General features: G+C 40.5%; 1 protein-coding gene and 1 long non-coding RNA gene across 2 annotated transcripts; both read left to right on the top strand.

The window, feature by feature from the left end:
• Positions 1 to 916: 916 nt before the first annotated feature.
• Positions 917 to 16,111, top strand: vmn2r1 (vomeronasal 2, receptor 1). The gene is made up of 14 exons (XM_079679260.1): positions 917 to 1,345; positions 2,080 to 2,371; positions 7,710 to 7,952; positions 8,645 to 8,836; positions 8,997 to 9,122; positions 9,440 to 9,624; positions 9,865 to 9,985; positions 10,280 to 10,507; positions 10,736 to 10,859; positions 11,265 to 11,425; positions 11,818 to 12,013; positions 12,528 to 12,781; positions 13,413 to 13,612; positions 14,119 to 16,111. Exons 1-14 carry the CDS (start codon positions 1,041 to 1,043, stop codon positions 14,438 to 14,440), a joined length of 2,949 nt encoding a protein of 982 aa, XP_079535386.1. The 5' UTR covers positions 917 to 1,040; the 3' UTR covers positions 14,441 to 16,111.
• LOC307038001 lies at positions 3,646 to 5,047 on the top strand. Its single transcript, XR_013807847.1, has 2 exons — positions 3,646 to 4,373; positions 4,906 to 5,047. It is a non-coding gene; the product is annotated as an uncharacterized lncRNA (long non-coding RNA).
• Positions 16,112 to 18,260: the final 2,149 nt, after the last annotated feature.

Consider the following 18,260-nt stretch of genomic DNA (forward strand, 5'->3'; position numbering starts at 1 on the left):
ATACCAGTGACATGTACACTACTGTAAACAGACAGATTGTTAAAAGACGTTTTAGACTGTATCCTATTTGCGTGCAGTCGGTAGCCCTGCAGATGTCCCTGTGTGTGCGGGGGGGGTTCAGGTGTGTGTTCTTCCCCTCTGACTTATAAACAAGATCAGACAAGTTTAGTCAGCCATCAACACACACACAGACACACACTCAGGGGACAGGGCAGTATTTTGGAACAGTTGCCACATGCAGCTGCCAATTAACCGACGGCCTGTGGCAGATTATCCTCAGCAGCTGACTGGTGTGCAGACTGATACACTGGTTTATATGTATGGAGGAAATAAATACATCTGAATATGAGACATTTCATTACATTTGTTGGTGGTCCAGGGTCCAGTTTGTGCTCTTGGATGGAGACAAAACAAAGTAACTTTACACACTATTTAATGAGATTATACCGATCAGGCTTGGGGATGTAACTGGATAATGTAATTAGGATACAAAAAAAGTAGCTATATTCACTTACAGCTACATGTAAAAAAATGTTATCAGATTACTGTTACATTTCTAAAAATGGTGGATTTCTAGCAGGATTACAATGTTATTAAAAAACTAAAAAGAGCACATTGGGTTTGTCGTAAAAGGATCAGATTGTATTTCTTCTCTGTCAGCTGTGCTGTTCTGTAGGCTAATGTGCTCATGTGTTTCGTTGTTGGTGTATAGGCTACTGCCTGAATATGCTGAATGAAAGGCAGCTTTTCCTATAAATTAATTTTAATAAGATAATACAGGTCAGTAAAAACATGTTATTGATATTTATTATTATTTTATTGATTTGATCTGCATTTGATATTGAGGTCAGGTTACATTTAAAATGTGATATTCAGATTAGGTTACTGATTAAAATGTTTTTTACAGGTAGATAGTAATTGTAAGGGAAAACATCTTTACAGTAGCACTCTCAACCCTGGTGTTAACACACATTAAACGCCCTCACCCAGAATCCTCCTCCCTATTTGTGTTCCCATGTTACCTGGTGCATCTCTGCCCCATGAGAGAAGATAACAAACCTTTCACACTTAGCTGTCTTCTTCCTGTCCGCCACACACTCTCTTTTTTCTGCACATATAGCATGGAAACCGGTCGCCTTTTGCTCGGATTATGTGCCTTTTTATGCTTTTACAGATCTGTTGCTTCAGAATCTACATGCAAGCTGAAGGCCAAGTTCAACCTGAGCGGCTACAAGGATGTGGAGAAGAAGAAGGTGGTTGTTGGCGGGATGTTTCCTGTCCACAAACGCATCATCTCCAGTGATGGAAACACTTCGAGGCTGCCCGTCTCCTCGGGGTGTGAGGGGTGAGTTCAGCTGTCATCACTGTGATACATTATTATTAGAATATTTCAGTGAAGTTATATTATTTTTAAATTCCTGAAACAGAAATAATTCCATGATTTAATTTAATTAAGATGGAGCAGGGCAGCACCCCTGGGACCAATTAGCCTCAGTAGCACATATCATTATGGAGGCAGGCCTTTAATATGCAACAATAATCAGCAAGTGTGTGATATGTCCTCTCGTGGCTCATTTAGGTAATAACATCAAGAGTATTCACTATACACCAGTCAGCAAGTATTACAATTTTGCTCTATACCCCTCTATACAATACATCTTTTTAAACAACGGCTAAAAACAGGTTTAAAAAAAGAAGCCTTTAATTGATGTCTTTTAATCTTTTTGTAAATATTTGTTCTTATTATTTAATTTTATAGTGTAAACAAATATATTTAATAATTGTGTCTCATGGGGGTTGTACTTTGTGAAATGTGTGATTCTTATTATTCTTATTATTTCATATATTCCTTTTCAATTCTCTTTATTCTTTTTCCCTCCTTGTATTCCTTGAAATCTTGGTCATCATGTATGCTGCATGTGTGCTAAATGGCTTGGACCTGAATTTCATTTCTTGCCATATTGTTAAAGTACTTTGAGCTGCATCCTGCATATGAAAAGTGCTTTACGACCACATATTTGTAATTCTTTCTTTCTTTTGTACTCTGTCTAATGTAATACATCTCCCATCATGCTCCAGGTTTAACTTCCGTACTTTCCGCTGGACGCAGACCATGCTGTTTGCCATCAACGAGATCAACGGGAGGACCGAGCTGCTGCCGAACACCGACCTGGGCTACGTGATCTACGACTCGTGCTTCACCATCTCCAAGGCGGTGGAGGGGACCCTCACCTACCTGACGGGCCAGGACGAGGCCGTGCCCAACTACCGCTGCGGGACCGGGGCCCCTCTGGCGGCTATGGTGGGGGCCGGGGGGTCTGACCTGTCCATCGCCACCGCCAGGATACTCGGGCTGTATCACTTCGCTCAGGTAGGCCAGGTGGGGTTAGAGGAAGACAAGAGGAAAGGAAAGGAACAACTGTTATTTATTGTATTTACCTTTGGTAGATGCTATCCAAAGAGCTTAGAAGATAGATTAATATAAACAACATCACCACAGTCTAGCACAGACATAAAGGCGCAGCAACGAGTCTCTTTCTGGTCTTAAAGGTCACCTATTATGCAAAATCCACTTTTTCATGTCTTGTATACATCAACATGTGTCCCCTCTGTGTAAAGAGATTCTAAAAGTTTCTGGAAAAAAGATTCTCTCTCTTTTTGTCCTGATCCATTTATATAAAAACCTGATCAGATTTTGGCCACTTTATGATGTCATAACGTTTTTTTTTGGCATGTGTAACCATTAGCCAATCACCAACCATCACCATAGTCTAGCACAGACATAAAGGCGGCAGCAACAAGTCTCTTTGTGGCCTTAAAAGAAAAATAAGACTTCTCTTAATTCTAAAGTAAAATTGTATGAAGGTAGATATGGTGCAAAATGCGAGAGCGTGTAAAACCTGATGTGACCACTTGCAGAAAAAAAATCTGAGCTTGTGTGCATACATTTACACTTGTGTAAAATATCCACGTAACTGTGAACTAAATGTACACTTGTATAAAATATCCACGTAACTGTGAACCAAATTTGAAGTCACAGAAGAAAAAAATAAGTTTTGTAGCTTGTAGAAAAAAAATGAACTTAGTGATGAAATGTTCACTTGCAGAAAAATACATATTTTTTAAATATATTTTCCATTACAATTGCAATTTGGTTATTACAACCTCTCAAATCAGTCATTACAACTTGACAAATCTGCTCTGTGGCAGTATAAATGGACGAATCTGCCGTCTTGACTTTTGCTACACTTCTTGCGATAAATGTGTCGCAAAAGTAATTTTCACCTGAAGATTCGGGGGGAGGGAAGGGGTTGGAGCGAAGGGGCGGAGCTATCAGAATGACGAGGCTTGGGTCAGTCACAGTCACAGCCATAGTCAGGTCGAACCGGATGACTGCGGGGCTAACGGTTCGTGTCGCTACCAGTCATGACATGACATGACATGGCGCGTCAATCAACGGTAAGTTTTGCCCATTACTTTGAATATTATTATTGTGATTGAGGATTAAACCCGCTTTGAAGACCACCGTTTTATATCATGCAGTTTATCCGCAAAATAACGTCAGTTAGCCAGCTAACGCTAGCTTTGAGTTTATGCTAGCTAAACAAGTAGTGGTTGTAGTCTACAGCAGGGGTTCCCAAACTTTTCAGCCCGCGACCCCCAAAATAACAGTGCCAGAGACTGGCGACCCCCTGTAAAAAAATGTTTTTTAATCATCTCGCCACCCCCACTTTGGGAACCCCTGGTCTACAGCAGTAATTAATATATTATAGCCTACTGCTTTGGCACTAACGGTTGATAACCGTTTATGAAAATAAAACCAATTGAACTGTACTGAAATAATGACATGTTTTATAATTGTCTTGGGCTCCTGCTGTGTTTTTAAAGCCTTTGTAAATTATCCATGCTATTTTCTATTTAGCTAACGTCGAAGTAGTGTATGTGAAATCAACCTCACAATAAGATGTGTGTATATTACAATTATTAATGTCATATTTCAAGATGATTACTTAGATATTACAATATGGTTGGTTGAGCTGAGGTTCATTATTGAGCTTACTCGTTAACATCAGTCATATCTGAAGAACAAACCCAAACCTTGTTGTTTTTATTAATTGTATTTCCAAATTGATATCAAATAAACAGTAAGCATTGGTAACACAACTTCCAAAGTTACAGTAAAATAAAAAGGACCCTGACTTGGACAATACACAATCCAACATGTTCAACAGAAGAGAATCAGTTATATTGTTTGTACACATGGTACTTTACATATATATCTGTTTGTTTAAGGTGTCCAGGTGATGCAGACAGGCTGGACTAGAGAGTGAGAGACAGAACTGGACTCCTCACAGCAGTGAACTTCAGCTCAGGTACAAAGACTCTTTTTTTCATACTGTACAAAGAATCAAGAAAGATATTGGTTTAAATGAATGAAGTATTGACTTTAATACACTGATATACATTCCATTAAACAATACTAGATCACCTAAACATCAGTGAAGTTGAGGGGTTTTTCCATGCAAAAAGTTACATTTAGATGTTAACAAGCAACATGATTTTGTCAGCTTTCTAATTTAATGTATTGAAGGCAAAGATATTTAACACATAGTGAGAACTGCTACTATTTATCTCTCAATATTGTCTGTAAAAACGTGGTAAAAGTTATTCTTTCAGTGAGACAACAGAGCAAGCTTCTAGTTTCACTACGTTTTGTAACAGTTAAATATTATTTTGATAATAACATATATTTCAATGTTGATGAACTTCATACTGTTCATTCATAATCTGATTACAATTACAAAATAATTATATCTACAGCCCCTAAACACACAAACACACCGCTTTCATAAATAACACACTTGTTCTGCAATAATGTTTTATGTTTCCTGTCATTTTTGTTAGGAAAGGACATGCCTGAAAGACACAACTCAACATGTTCTCCTTCTCTGAGGGTCAAGAAGAACATCCAAGAGGAAAATTAAAAGCTGATTTTATGAGATTTTAAGACCAGTACAGGACATTCACTAAGAAACTACATTTATTGTGAAAACAAAGATCTGCACACGGAATATTTGTGTAGTCTATCAAGACCATCATTTGTTTGTGACGCTGCCTGCACCTCAGAGAAGGGGTGGTTATAGTCAGGCCAGAGGTTAAGCTAGACTTTTTTGCTGCCCGTCATTTTGACGGATAGGATCGGAAAATTTCCGTTAAAATCCATTATTACCCGTCGGTCTGTACACAACTGACGGGTGGGGGGCGGCAGAGCACGCTCGTGAACTGTCAACGGGGGGGGGGGTGCCTCGTGAATATTAGCGCCGGTGTTATGCCGTGTTGTGCATGCCCACCTGGCCACCTCACGGGAGCGCGCCACAGCGTAAAGCATAAACTCCCAGACATTTCAATGATTTGTACGGCAGTTAGGTCTGGAAACAACATAAGGGCAACACCGGAGCTCTGCTGCGGGGAAACTTTGGCGCTGTTCTGAGTTTGTTCTAATCTGTCAAAATGACGGACTGCTTTCAGATTTTTCCGTCATTGTCAAAAGAATTCCGTCATAGACGGAATATATTCGGTTAACGCGACCTCTGAGTCAGGCTTATAAAGTGTGGTGAAAAACTTAGTCAGCTGATGGGATGCATCTATTTCCACATCTACACTCCATCAGCTGATTATTTCTATTTGCCTCACTTTATGAGCTTCACAACACTTGTGCCTTGTACCGCAGAGTTTGCAACTTCACAAATAAATGGGGCCAATCTTCAGTCAGATGTGAATGTGTAATCTATTTTCAGTAAGAATAATGGACGAAAGGAGTGCAAATACAAATACAATTTATTGAAATGTGAACCAAAAGTTAATCAAAAATGTTTTAAATAAAAAGCACATATGGACAGAAGGTGTAAAGCCTATTAAATGTATAAGTAAACACATTTAGTCAAATAACGTGACAGACTAGGCCTGTGCAGGTGGTATCAGCTATGCCCAGCATGGGCTCCTCCATCAGGCCTGGTCCTCCTCGCAGAGGAAAGACCCTCAGTCCTCTCCAAACCAACAGACAGGACGTCCATCACACGGAGGTTTCTCCCTGAAGTCTCTGCAGCTCTATGGACACCACGCTGTCTCAATCCGTCCACATTGAATATGAGGGAAAAAAATAATAAGCAAATAATAAATGCTTTTAGACAATAAGAAATATAAAGTTGACAGTTGAGTTGCTCAGTTTTTTTAGATTGTCAATACTATTACTGTATAACTAATATATCAGGTTAAGAGGCACCTTCAAATAAAGATTGGTGTTTTAAATACATTTTGTCTCTTGAATTGTTTGTCTAAAGTCAAGGATCTAGAATTTAGTTTTAATGATACAGTCTGGTTATTATACTGTTTGGAGGAGGCCTCACATGTAAGAGCACTAACTAGCTACCATCACATGTACCTAGCTTGACTTAAATAAACGTGTAATTAAGTGATGGCAAAATATAAATAACTAATGTCATGCAAACATATTAATATTTGCTTGATTCCAGAGTTGAATTTAGCAAAATTGCATACAAACGCCAAGGGATTTTAAGATTCTGAAATCTTCGTTCTAAATAGAAAATAGCATGGATAATTTACAAAGGCTTTAAAAACACAGCAGGAGCCCAAGACAATTATAAAACGTGTCATTATTTCAGTACAGTTCAATTGGTTTTATTTTCATAAACGGTTATCAACCGTTAGTGCCAAAGCAGTAGGCTATAATATATTAATTACTGATATAGACTACAACCACTACTTGTTTAGCTAGCATAAACTCAACAAAGCTAGCGTTAGCAGGCTAACTGACGTTATTTTGCGGCTAAACTGCACGATATAAAACGGTGGTCTTCAAAGCGGATTTAATCGTCAATCACAATAATAATATTCAAAGTAATACTGGGCAAGTAATGAGCCAAATGTACCGTTGATTGACGCGCCATGTCAGCGGACTGGTAGCGACACGAACCGTTAGCCCCGCAGTCATCCGGTTCGACCTGACTATGGCTGTGACTGTGTGAGTGACCCAAGCCTCGTCGTTCTGACAGCTCCGCCCCTTCGCTCCAACCCCCCTCCCTGCCCCCACATCTACGGGTGGAAATTACTTTTGCGACACATTTATCGCAAGAAGTGTAGCAAAAATCAAGACTGCAGATTCGTCGATTTATACTGCCACAGAGCAGATTTGTCAAGTTGTAATGACTGATTTGAGAGGTTGTAATAACCAAGTTGCAATTGTAATGGAAAATATATTTAAAAAATAAGTATTTTTATGCAAGTGAACATTTCATCACTAAGTTCATTTTTTTTCTACAAGCTACAAAACTTATTTCTTTCTTCTGTGACTTCAAATTTGGTTCACACGTGGTTTGGTTTACGTGGATATTTTTATACAAGTGTACATTTGGTTCACAGTTACGTGGATATTTTATACAAGTGCACACGAGCCCAGATTTTCTTTCTGCAAGTGGTCACATCAGGTTTTACACGCTCTCCCATTTTGCACCATATCTACCTTCATAAATTGTATCCTTTTTTTTTGAAGTTGTTGAATGTTGAGCTTACAAGAGGGAGACTGGTCAATTATGATTCCCTGTACTGAGACACAGATTCAAAGGGAGAATTGTGTAGAACAAAATTGCAAAAAAATTGCCTGGGTCTGCTCTCCTCTGTGTCTCCTCCAGGTCAGCTACTGTTCAACCTGCTCCGCCCTAGAAAACAAGTTCCAGTTCCCCACCTTCCTCAGGACCATCCCCAACGACAAGCACCAGTCCACAGCCGTCGCCCAGCTGGTGCTGCGCTTCGGCTGGACCTGGGTGGGCACCATCGCTGCTGATGACGACTACGGGAAGTACGCCCTCAAAGACTTCAAGGAGCAGGTGGAGAACGCTGGAGTCTGCATCGCCTTCTCTGAGGTCCTGCCCAAGGTGACAGCTTTTCCCATCATTATTCAATCATCTTTCTCCCTTTGCAAACTGAAACCTGCTTTGCTTGTACCATGGCAAATAACCTCAACACACACGCATACACACACACACACACACAACACACACACACACACACACACACACACACACACACACACACACACACACACACACACACACACACACACACACACCCACACACAAATTGCAGCTTAAAGGGGTCCCTTCGTTTACTTCCTGAACATAGTGACATCACTATGTAACACTCACTCTTCTATTGGCTAGCGCTCCAACATATTGTACATGATAGGTTAATGGGTGAAAACATCTCTAAGAGGATGACCAATCACAACAGAGCAGACCAGCTAACCAATCAGAGCAGACTGGGCTCTGGTTTCAAACAGAGGGTGAAAAGAGGTGCTGCAGTACAGGCAGTATGAGACAAATAAAGAGCTTTTTGAACATTAAAGCATGGAAACATGTCACATCACTTTATATCAGTCGATACTGATCATTTTTCTGTACCATGGCAACATATTTTTCAACCAAATGGATTATTTCTAGTGTTATCATTGGTAGATTCAACACAAAGAAGGGCTTTTTGAACATTAAAGCATGGAAACATGTCACATGAGAGGCACTAAATACTAATATGAATTTGTATTGTCTGTTTCCTTCCTCCCAAACCGCAGGTGAGTTCCCCAGAGGCCATCCAGCGTATTGTCCAGACGATAGTGGAGGACACGGCTAAGATCATCGTGGTCTTCTCTTCAGACGTGGACCTCAGCCCCCTCATCCAGGAGCTGCTCCAGCACAATGTCACCAACCTAACGTGGATCGCCAGCGAGGCCTGGGTCACCTCCGCCCTCATCAACCGGCCTGGGGTGAGAACTCAGTCCAGATATTAGCCTCTGAAATGTAGTGGAGTGTAGAAGTATAAAGTAGCATAATATTGATATACTCAAGTGAAGAAAAATTATGTTAGAATAGTACTTGATTACAGTATTTTAGTAAAGTTACTTTCCACCACTGTCTTGACCCCAGGTGAACTCAGTGCTGGGTGGGACCCTGGGCTTTGGGGTGAAGAGGGCTGACATCCCTGGTCTTGAGCGCTATCTACTGGACGTGGACCCTTACGCTGACCCACTCACTGAGGAATTCTGGGAAACGGTTTGTTAATTCAGCTATTAACACTCATTGGTAACATGCTTTGGGAGTAATGGATAACATGTAACGGGATTACGTTATCAGGACACAAAACAGGTAACTGTATTCCCTTACAGTTACATCTCTGAGCAAAGGACACATTTTTGATCCTCAATATCTTGGTTTCTTCTCTAAGGTCAAATTGTTCTGTTGTCTTACATAATACATTTAAGTAAAAACATCTTATTGAAATGTATTTAGTCTTTGATTGCTCTGCATTGCATTTGATATTGAGATTATCCAAAAGTTAAGTTTCTGAACATTTTATGTTTCCTTTATAGTTGTTTAACTGCACATTGAACTATGGTAAAGCGGTGCGGCAGGCCAGACAGAGGGCGGTGGAGGGGAACGCCACGATGCCCCGGGCGGTGAGGGGGGTCCCTGATGGTCTATGTTCAGGCGAGGAGTCTATAGCCCAGCTGGGTAACACCTACTCTGATGTGTCCCAACTACGCATCACCTACAGGTCAGTTCCCTCTGCTCACTAATACAGGGATAACTGATGTTCTGCGGTGGAAGTAACTAAGTACATTTACTCAAGTACTACTTAAGTAGAACTTTAATGTCCATGTACTTTACTTAAGTCTGGAGGGGGCTTACATGTCTTACTTGATGTGATTTGGGTGAACTAACCCTTAAATGATAAAAATATACTGATGGAAATGTGGATGATGGTGTGTTTGATGATGATGATGTGTCTCCACAGTGTGTATAAAGCCGTGTACGCTGTGGCCAATGCCCTGCACAACCTTGAGCACTGTGAGGTCGGACAGGGGCCGTTTGTGGGGGGCAGCTGTGCTAACATCAGCAACTTTGAGCCATGGCAGGTAAACCTGTGTGTGTGTGTGTGTGTGTGTGTGTGTGTGTGTGTGTGTGTGTGTGTGTGTGTGTGTGTGTGTGTGTGTGTGTGTGTGTGTGTGTGTGTGTGTGTGTGTGTGTGTGTGTGTGTGTGTGTGTGTGTGTGTGTGTGTGTGTGTGTGTGTGTGTGTGTGTGTGTGTGTGTGTGTGTGTGTGTGTGTGTATAGTAAGTTACATGTGTAAAATGGATTCAACACTAGAAGTTGTAACAGATTACATTTTAAAGTAACCCTCCCAACGCTGACCCTCTCTCCCTCCCTCAGCTGATGTACTACCTGAAGAACGTGCGCTTTAAAGTTCCGCACACTAACGAGGAGGTGTACTTCGAGGAGGGGGATGTAGAGGGCGTCTATGACATCATCAACTGGCAGGTGGACGGTAATGGGGAGATTTCCTACGTCACTGTGGGGAACTACAACGGCTCAGCAGCTCCTGAGGACAGGATGACTTTAAGGAATGACTCCATCATGTGGAACGATGAAGGGACGGAGGTACGCAGCATCTTGAATCGAAACTAATTTAACATTACTAAAAGAGTTCTGCAGTGATGGAATATGTAGGCCGTCCCATGAGTCAGCATCTCAAGGGCTACTTAGACAATAAACTGAAGGATTTTTCTGTTTATAACAGTATTAATGTTGTTTGTATCGTCAGATAACTACTTGTTGCAGTAGTTTTTCAGTGTGCAACTAATCTAAGTGTGTTTCTGTGTGTGGCAGCCTCCTCGGTCAGTGTGCAGTGAGAACTGCCAGCCGGGCACCAGGAAGGGGATCCGGCAGGGAGAGCCGGTCTGCTGCTTTGACTGCATCCCCTGTGCCGATGGAGAGATCAGCAACTCAACCAGTCAGTAAACAGCCTTCAAACTCCACATTATAGACATGACGGTATCTATCTGAAAGGTTGGAAGTATTAATGTAATCTAAAACTTAGTGGATAAAGTGAGGATATTGTATTTGCATCAAGTTTCTCTCCCACAAACTCCCCCCACTGCCTGAAACGCCTCCATTGGACTCCTTTGTTTACTTCTGTAACATGTGACATCACTATGTAACACTTGCGCTTCGATTGGCTTGCGCTCCAACACATTGTACATGATAGGCTAGGGGAAGGGACATCTCTAAGCGTTCAACCAATCACCACAGAGACGGCCAGCTAAAGTTTGTTCACAAGACAACAATCATGTAATCGCAATTACACCAAAATATACTGTATATAACTTTGCTGTTACCCCCCCCCCCCCCCCGACAGACGCTCGTGCATGCATCCTGTGCACTTACGATGAGTGGTCCAATGAAGCTCATGACGCCTGCCTACCAAAAATCATCGAGTTCCTGGCGTTCGGAGAGCCGCTGGGCATCACTCTCATCGCCATCTCGGCCTTCGGAGCGCTCACCACCATCGCTGTCGGGGTGAGAAGAAGTACTCTTATGTACATTTTTTAAATACAAAGAAAAAACTGAGACATTAACTTTAATTATATGTATTACATCAACAAATAACACATAATTGTAATAGGTTAGTTTAAAGCAATAGTATTAAGTTTGAACAAAAAAGACTAAGTTCAACTTAATATTATTGCTTTCAACTAACCTATTACAATTATAGTAATTTGTTGATAATACATTTAAATAAAGTCAACGTTTACGTTATTTCAGTGTACTTGGATTTGACTTGAGTTTTTTCATTTGATGCTACTTCGCACTTCTTCCCAAGTTCTTTCCCCCATTACTCCAAGCGATGCATCAGATCTATAGTTTCAGAGGTTGAAGTGATGTTCTCTCTGTCCATCTGCTTCATGCAGGTGGTGTTGCTTCTACACCTCGGCACCCCGCTGGTGAAAGCTAACGACGCTCTGCTGAGCTTCTCGCTGCTCTTCTCTCTGGTGGTGACCTTCCTCAGCTCCATCGTCTTCCTCGGGGAGCCTCAGCACTGGAGCTGCATGACCAGCCAGGTGGGCCTCGCTCTGGGCTTCGCTCTCTGCCTCGCCTCCATCATGGGTACGTGCACTGTCAACAAAAACAATATACTATGGTTCCCTTTAAAAATAGAAAACATTGACTTCAATTCAATGTATGATGTCAACATATTCCATATAACTGTATTAGATCAGTTACAATAATATGAAGTTGAACCGTAATATTATTGCTTTAAAAGAATCTTCAAAATTAGTACTTTTACTTTTGGTACTAAGTATATTTTGAAGCTTATACTTTACTATTTTAACTTGAGTCACACTTTGAATGCAGAACTTTTACTTGTAACTGAGTATTCCTGCACTCTGGTACTTCTACTTTTACTTAAGTACCAGATCTGAGTACTTCTTCCACCAGCGTTGTTAGCTACTTATCTGAATATGTGAAGTTACTAAAGCTATCATATGATATATCTAGTGTAGTAAAAAGTATAAAGCAGCATACAATGGAAATACAAGTACTTCAAAATTGCACTTAAGTACAGTAAATGTTCTTCATTCATCCCACCTCTGCTCTAACTGACCTCTGTGTGTTTCAGGTAAGACGGTTGTCCTGATGCTGAGAGCTCGGGTTCTGAAGGCAGCTCGCCTCAGAGCTAAAGCTGCAGCCAAAGCAGCGAAGGAAGCAGCTGAGTTAGCAAGGGAAGCAGCTGAGTCACCAAACAACATCATTCCTGACGTCATAGTAACCAGCTCCCTCAACACTGATACCAACACCTCCTCAGACCCTGAGACTGACAGGATCACCTGCGGCCACCAGAGGGCGATAACTGCTGTGGCGACACTAATACAGGTGATTCATTCAGGATGCAGCTGCCAGGATTTTAACTAAGAGACCCACATTTCCCGGGTGCTGGCATCACTGCGCTGGTTACCGTTATCTAGCTATTTTAAAGTGCTTTTAACGATTTACAAGGCTTTACATAACCTAGCCCCTACATACATCAGTGACTGCCTTTCATTTTATAGTCCTACAAGGACACTCAGATCCTCCAATGCCTCTCCCAAGAAATCTGGGGAGACTGCTTTCTGTTTTCATGTCCCCAAACTGTGGACCGTCCTCCTCTTGGATCTTAGAATAGCAAACTCCTTAAAGTAAATGAAAGACTTATCTTTTTAATTTTGGGTGATTTTAGTGAACTGTTCATGTTTTACTGTTTTATGGTTTTGTGATCAAACTATTTCTGGTTGTTTTTATATCTTGTTTTTAATTATGTTCCTTACTCTTTATTTGTACGCATTGTGTCCTGTCTTGCTCTGTGAAGCACTTTGGGCTGCGTCTTGCACGAAAGCTGCTTTATAAATAAATGTTATTCTGAACACACTGGAGAAACACAGAGGGGTAGGATTGCATCACTTAATAATGAAATCATTCCCTGATATTGTTATGAACTGTCTTTCCCAACCTTCTTCTTCTACTTCAGGCTGTAGCTTGCACAGTGTGGCTCCTCATCCTGCCTCCGCACCCCGTGGAGAACACCTCCACTCAGAACATAAAGATCATTCTGGAGTGTGATGAAGGCTCAGTGATCTTCATCTGTTGTGTCTTCGGTTATGACATGCTACTGGCTCTGCTGGCCTTCGTCTTCGCCTTCATCGCCCGCAAACTGGAGGATCACTTCAGGTAGGAAACACACCAAAAACCTGGAGAGAAAATCGAGCGTTTTCCCTTTCCTGTAGTGTGTTCTTGGGGTTTGAGTGCATGTTAATGGTCTGCAAAGGCTAAAATGCCTGCGTTCCCCTCCAGACACACACTCCCCCCCACTGCCTTAAATGCCACAATTTGACACCTTTGACTTCCCGAACAAAGTGACATCACTATGTAACACTCTCGTTTCTATTGGCTAGCGCTCAAACACATTTTACGTGATCTCTAAGCGGTCTACCAATCACAACAGAGCGAAGCAGCTAACGAACCAGAGCAGACTGGGCTCTGGTTTGAGACAGAGGGTGAAAAGAGTTGCTGCAGAACAGGCAGTATGAGAAAGATAAAGAGCTTTTTGAACATTAAAGCGTGGAGACACATCACAGAATATGAATATGAAAATGAGCAGAATATGTCCTCTTTAAGCCATTTTGTTGTAAAGAACATTTCTTTGTCAGCAGCATATTTCTCACTCTGTCTTCCAGCGAGGCGAAGTCTGTGACCTTCGGCATGCTCGTCTTCTTCATCGTGTGGATCTCCTTCGTCCCGGCGTACCTCAGCACTCGGGGGAAGTTCATGGTGGCGGTGCAGATCTTTGCCATCCTGGCGTCGAGCTTCGGCCTGCTGGCCTGCATCTTCCTGCCCAAGTGTTACGTCCTGCTGCTGAAGCCCGAGCAGAACCGAGAGGACATGATGAAGCCGAGAGCCAAACCGCGGGACGGGGCCAACACCGGGACGTCCGCCTCGCTCGCTACCGCCGGGACGCAGGTCAACAACTCCATCGCATCCACCGCCATCAATGATTAAAAGAGCAGCACGGAGAAGGAGGCAGATGTGTTACAGATGTTTCATCGAGCATCTGGCAGCTGATAAGGGCTCCTAGGCTTATTCACATATCTACTACTCATTAGATCATCAGCAAGCAAAAAATATACCTTACAAGATATGTATACATTTCTTTTCACATATACTTTAAAATCATCATGTTTGTTCTTTAGTCAACAGGCAAGATGCTGACCTACAACATATTTTTACATTTTAACATATGTTTGACATGTTTTTTGAAAATAATTTATAGGACAAATATACTACTCACAAAATATTTTCTATACATGTTTTTCAAATACATTTTACAATATTTAATTAAAACACTATATTACTTTCAAATAAATTCTATTAACATTTTTACATTTATTTTACAATTAACCCATAAGAACCCTGACCCATTTCTACTTTTGGGAAAATTAAGGGGAACTGAATAGACCACCTAGACCACCTAGAACACATTTCTGACAAGAACCCCCCCTAGTATCAAATATCTGAAATGTGATATATATGTCACATTGGGTTTTAATGGTAAAATAACTCTTATTTTTAACTTAATTAATGAGGATGATTTGTTGGTTTAAATTAGTTTGAACATTCTTTGAATAAGAAGAATAAGAATATATGAACTCAATATAATTGAATCAGCTAAATTAACTGAGCAGATCATAATCATATTTCTAATTGTGCATATATGTCACTTTGGGTTTACTGTGAAAGTTTACGGTTAAAGTCCCGATGTGACACCAGTGATATTTATCTCATTTGTTTCATATCAATTTGATCAATAAATGTTTCCACAACAGGTTAAATGTAATAAAGGACATGTTTACATTTACATTTTCACATAATTATTTATTTAACAATCTACATGATTGTCTTTATTGCAGGTAATGATGTTACTTAAAATAAATAATATTTATATTTTCACATATATCTTACAATCATCATACTTTTTTTTTTAGCAAAATAAGTTATTTACAAAATGGTAATTTTTGCGTTTTAACTCACTGATTGAATGTGTGTCAAGTCAGTCTTACCTTAACCGGCATAAGTTTCAATAAGTATAAAAATGTCAATCAGCAAAATCCATGAGGGAAAAAAAAGGAAATCAAATAAAGGCTCCTTACACATTTCTATTTTTTCAAAACACATTCTTTAATTATGATTTACTTGCTTTACTCTGATATCTCTAGCTGGTGTTTCAGTTGTAAGTAAAAGCAACATTTTACCTCAGATATTGTGACGCTCACACCTCTCAAATGAATTTCAAACACATTTGACAATTTTCCAACATGCGATAATTAAGCCAATGTTTATAATAACCTGAAGTGATGTACATGGATGTAACTCTGTTAGCATGAGACCTTCCTGATAGAATAATAAAAGTTATTTACAGTCACTATAATACCTGTTTTTCTTATTGAAAGAATATATTGATTTGTATGCTTACTTTTGTGCAGTAGCCTACTTTTCTTATAGTGGTAAAATCCATTGAATGTGGGCCTTCAATTCTAACCTTGGAAAACGAGTTTTGACTTTTCACAGTTAAGTAAAGCAGATTAATTATGATGAACCAAAGAATAATTGTTGATTCTTTTTTGTCTTTGGTTGTTCTTAATCCCCTTTTCTTGATGTTTTGTCTACTTAGGTGTCCATGTCGTGGTTTTGTCTCTTTGTTGTCTAGTTATGTCCTTTTTCAGCTGTTTTACATCTCTTCAAACTGATTTGTTATGTCTTTGAAGTCTTTTGGAGGGTCTCTCTGTATCTGTGTTACATTTTTTTTTTTTGATGATGATGATGATGATCCTAGTGTTATTTTGTTTCCTGTTTTATTTTGAAATATATTTTCTACCTGTCCTCTTAATTTCCTGTCTTTGTATTTTCCCGTTTTTGTGATTGTCTCCGGCTGTGTCCTATCAGTGTGCTTAGTCCTGTCTGTATGCCTGTTTTCCCTTGTGACCTCTGTTGCATTGAAAAGATGCCACGGTGAAAGTACTCTAAGAAGCCATAGTACCTTTGTGTTTTTTCATGAACCTGTGTAATCTCTTTATCGCTTATTTCTGTGTGTGTGTGTCTGGGTACAGTAAGTGTGTGTGTGTGCTCCTGCTCATGAGCACATCGCTTTCCAGGAATCTGTGAAGCTGTGAAGTCCGACCAAGCTGTCACCATGCTCGGTCATACATCCCCCCGCTGACAGTGCTGCGCAGGAATGTGTTTATAATTTATCATCAGCTGACAGGAAGGGACAGGAACAGAAGTGCTAAATCAAGAGAGAGAGAGAGAGTGTGTGTGTGTGTGTGTGTGTGTGTGTGTGTGTGTGTGTGTGTGTGTGTGTGTGTGTGTGTGTGTGTGTGTGTGTTTTATTGTTTTTTGTGCATGTAAATGTTCTGCAAAGGCTAAAATCCCTAATTTCCAGACTATAGTGACATCAGTATATAACACTCACGCTTCTATTGGCTAGCGCTCCAACACAATGTATGTGATAGGCTCATGGGCGGGACATGTCTAAGCGGTTGACCAATCACAACAGAGCAGACCAGCTAACCAATCAGAGCAGACTGGGCTCTGGTTTCAGACAGAGGGTGAAAAAAGGTGCTGAACCACACAGTATGAGTAAACAGATAGACATGAGGAAAATGTAATGTATTTATATACACATGTATATTTTCAATTTATGGAAAGCATCACTCACATCTCACTCATCAGCATGTTTTGGGATTTCCTCCTACACTCTTCAGGGAGCGCTTCTTAGCCTGAGCTGCTTCTACGACCGTTTTGTGAAACTTATTGACTTCTTATTGATTTCTTATTGACAACATTCCCCTCAAGGACGTTACTCGAAATATCTCCTTCCGTGATTCTCCATGTGATCAATTAAGCAAAATGCAAGTATGACACAATCCAAATGAACTGTGTTTACTGAAGAAAAAAGAATAGTGCAGACGGCTAAAGTTAGGCCTGATGATGTCTCGAGATGTTAAATGGGGTATTTACTGACAGATCTTATATCGTAGAATAAACTTGAAAATCTCTTCAGCTTGTGTTAACTACTGGCCTTATTCCAGCCATCTATCCAATAAACACTGTGAGGAATGACTCCTTAAACTTGGAAATGACTTAGCATTTTAACACTTCCTGTTCTTTCATCTCAAAGTCAATGTTTTTTCAAACTTGTTTTTGATTAGAAGCTACTCATCAGTAAAGAAATAATTTAACAGTATTGGACACAACCTGTGTGTGTGTGTGTGTGTGTGTGTGTGTGTGTGTGTGTGTGTGTGTGTGTGTGTGTGTGTGTGTGTGTGTGTGTGTGTGTGTGTGCGCGTGCGCGCGCCTGTGTATCGGTATTCGTCTCCGCAGGGTTTGAGGATAAAGGACTTGAATTACTGATTTTGCCCGTTCTAGAATTTCTGTCTTGGTGACAACGACACTTCAGAGAAGTCAGATTGGGTTTACTTTGTGTGATGAACACCACTCAGGCAGCGTCACAGCGACCTTGAAAGCAACAGGTCAAAGAGCTGTGTGCACCCCTGAGTGTGTGTGTGTGTGTGTGTGTGTGACGTGTGCACACCAGTACACTACATCATACTGGGACATTAACCCCCAAGCTCTGATGCATTCAGGATCCTGTAACACAGTGAAACTATACTTATTTTACTTGTAAAAAGTGGATAAAATATGGTAATGTGTATAAAAGCATGGTATCTATCACCCAATAAGTAATTTATTATCATCATAGGGATGTATTATATAGGAAAACTTTTATTTGGAAACACCACTCAGAAAACAGTTATACTGCAGA

This window comes from Notothenia rossii (assembly GCF_949606895.1).
Source record: "Notothenia rossii genome assembly, chromosome: 4".
Classification (NCBI taxonomy): Eukaryota; Metazoa; Chordata; class Actinopteri; order Perciformes; family Nototheniidae; genus Notothenia; species Notothenia rossii.

Excerpts from the sequence above, each read along its gene's own strand:
- vmn2r1 (XM_079679260.1), top strand. The coding sequence starts at position 1,041 with ATGAGAGAAGATAACAAACCTTTCACACTTAGCTGTCTTCTTCCTGTC. Across the intron at positions 7,953-8,644 it reads TCTCTGAGGTCCTGCCCAAG|GTGAGTTCCCCAGAGGCCAT; the intron begins GTGACAGCTTTT and ends CCCAAACCGCAG. Across the intron at positions 10,860-11,264 it reads AGAGATCAGCAACTCAACCA|ACGCTCGTGCATGCATCCTG; the intron begins GTCAGTAAACAG and ends CCCCCCCGACAG.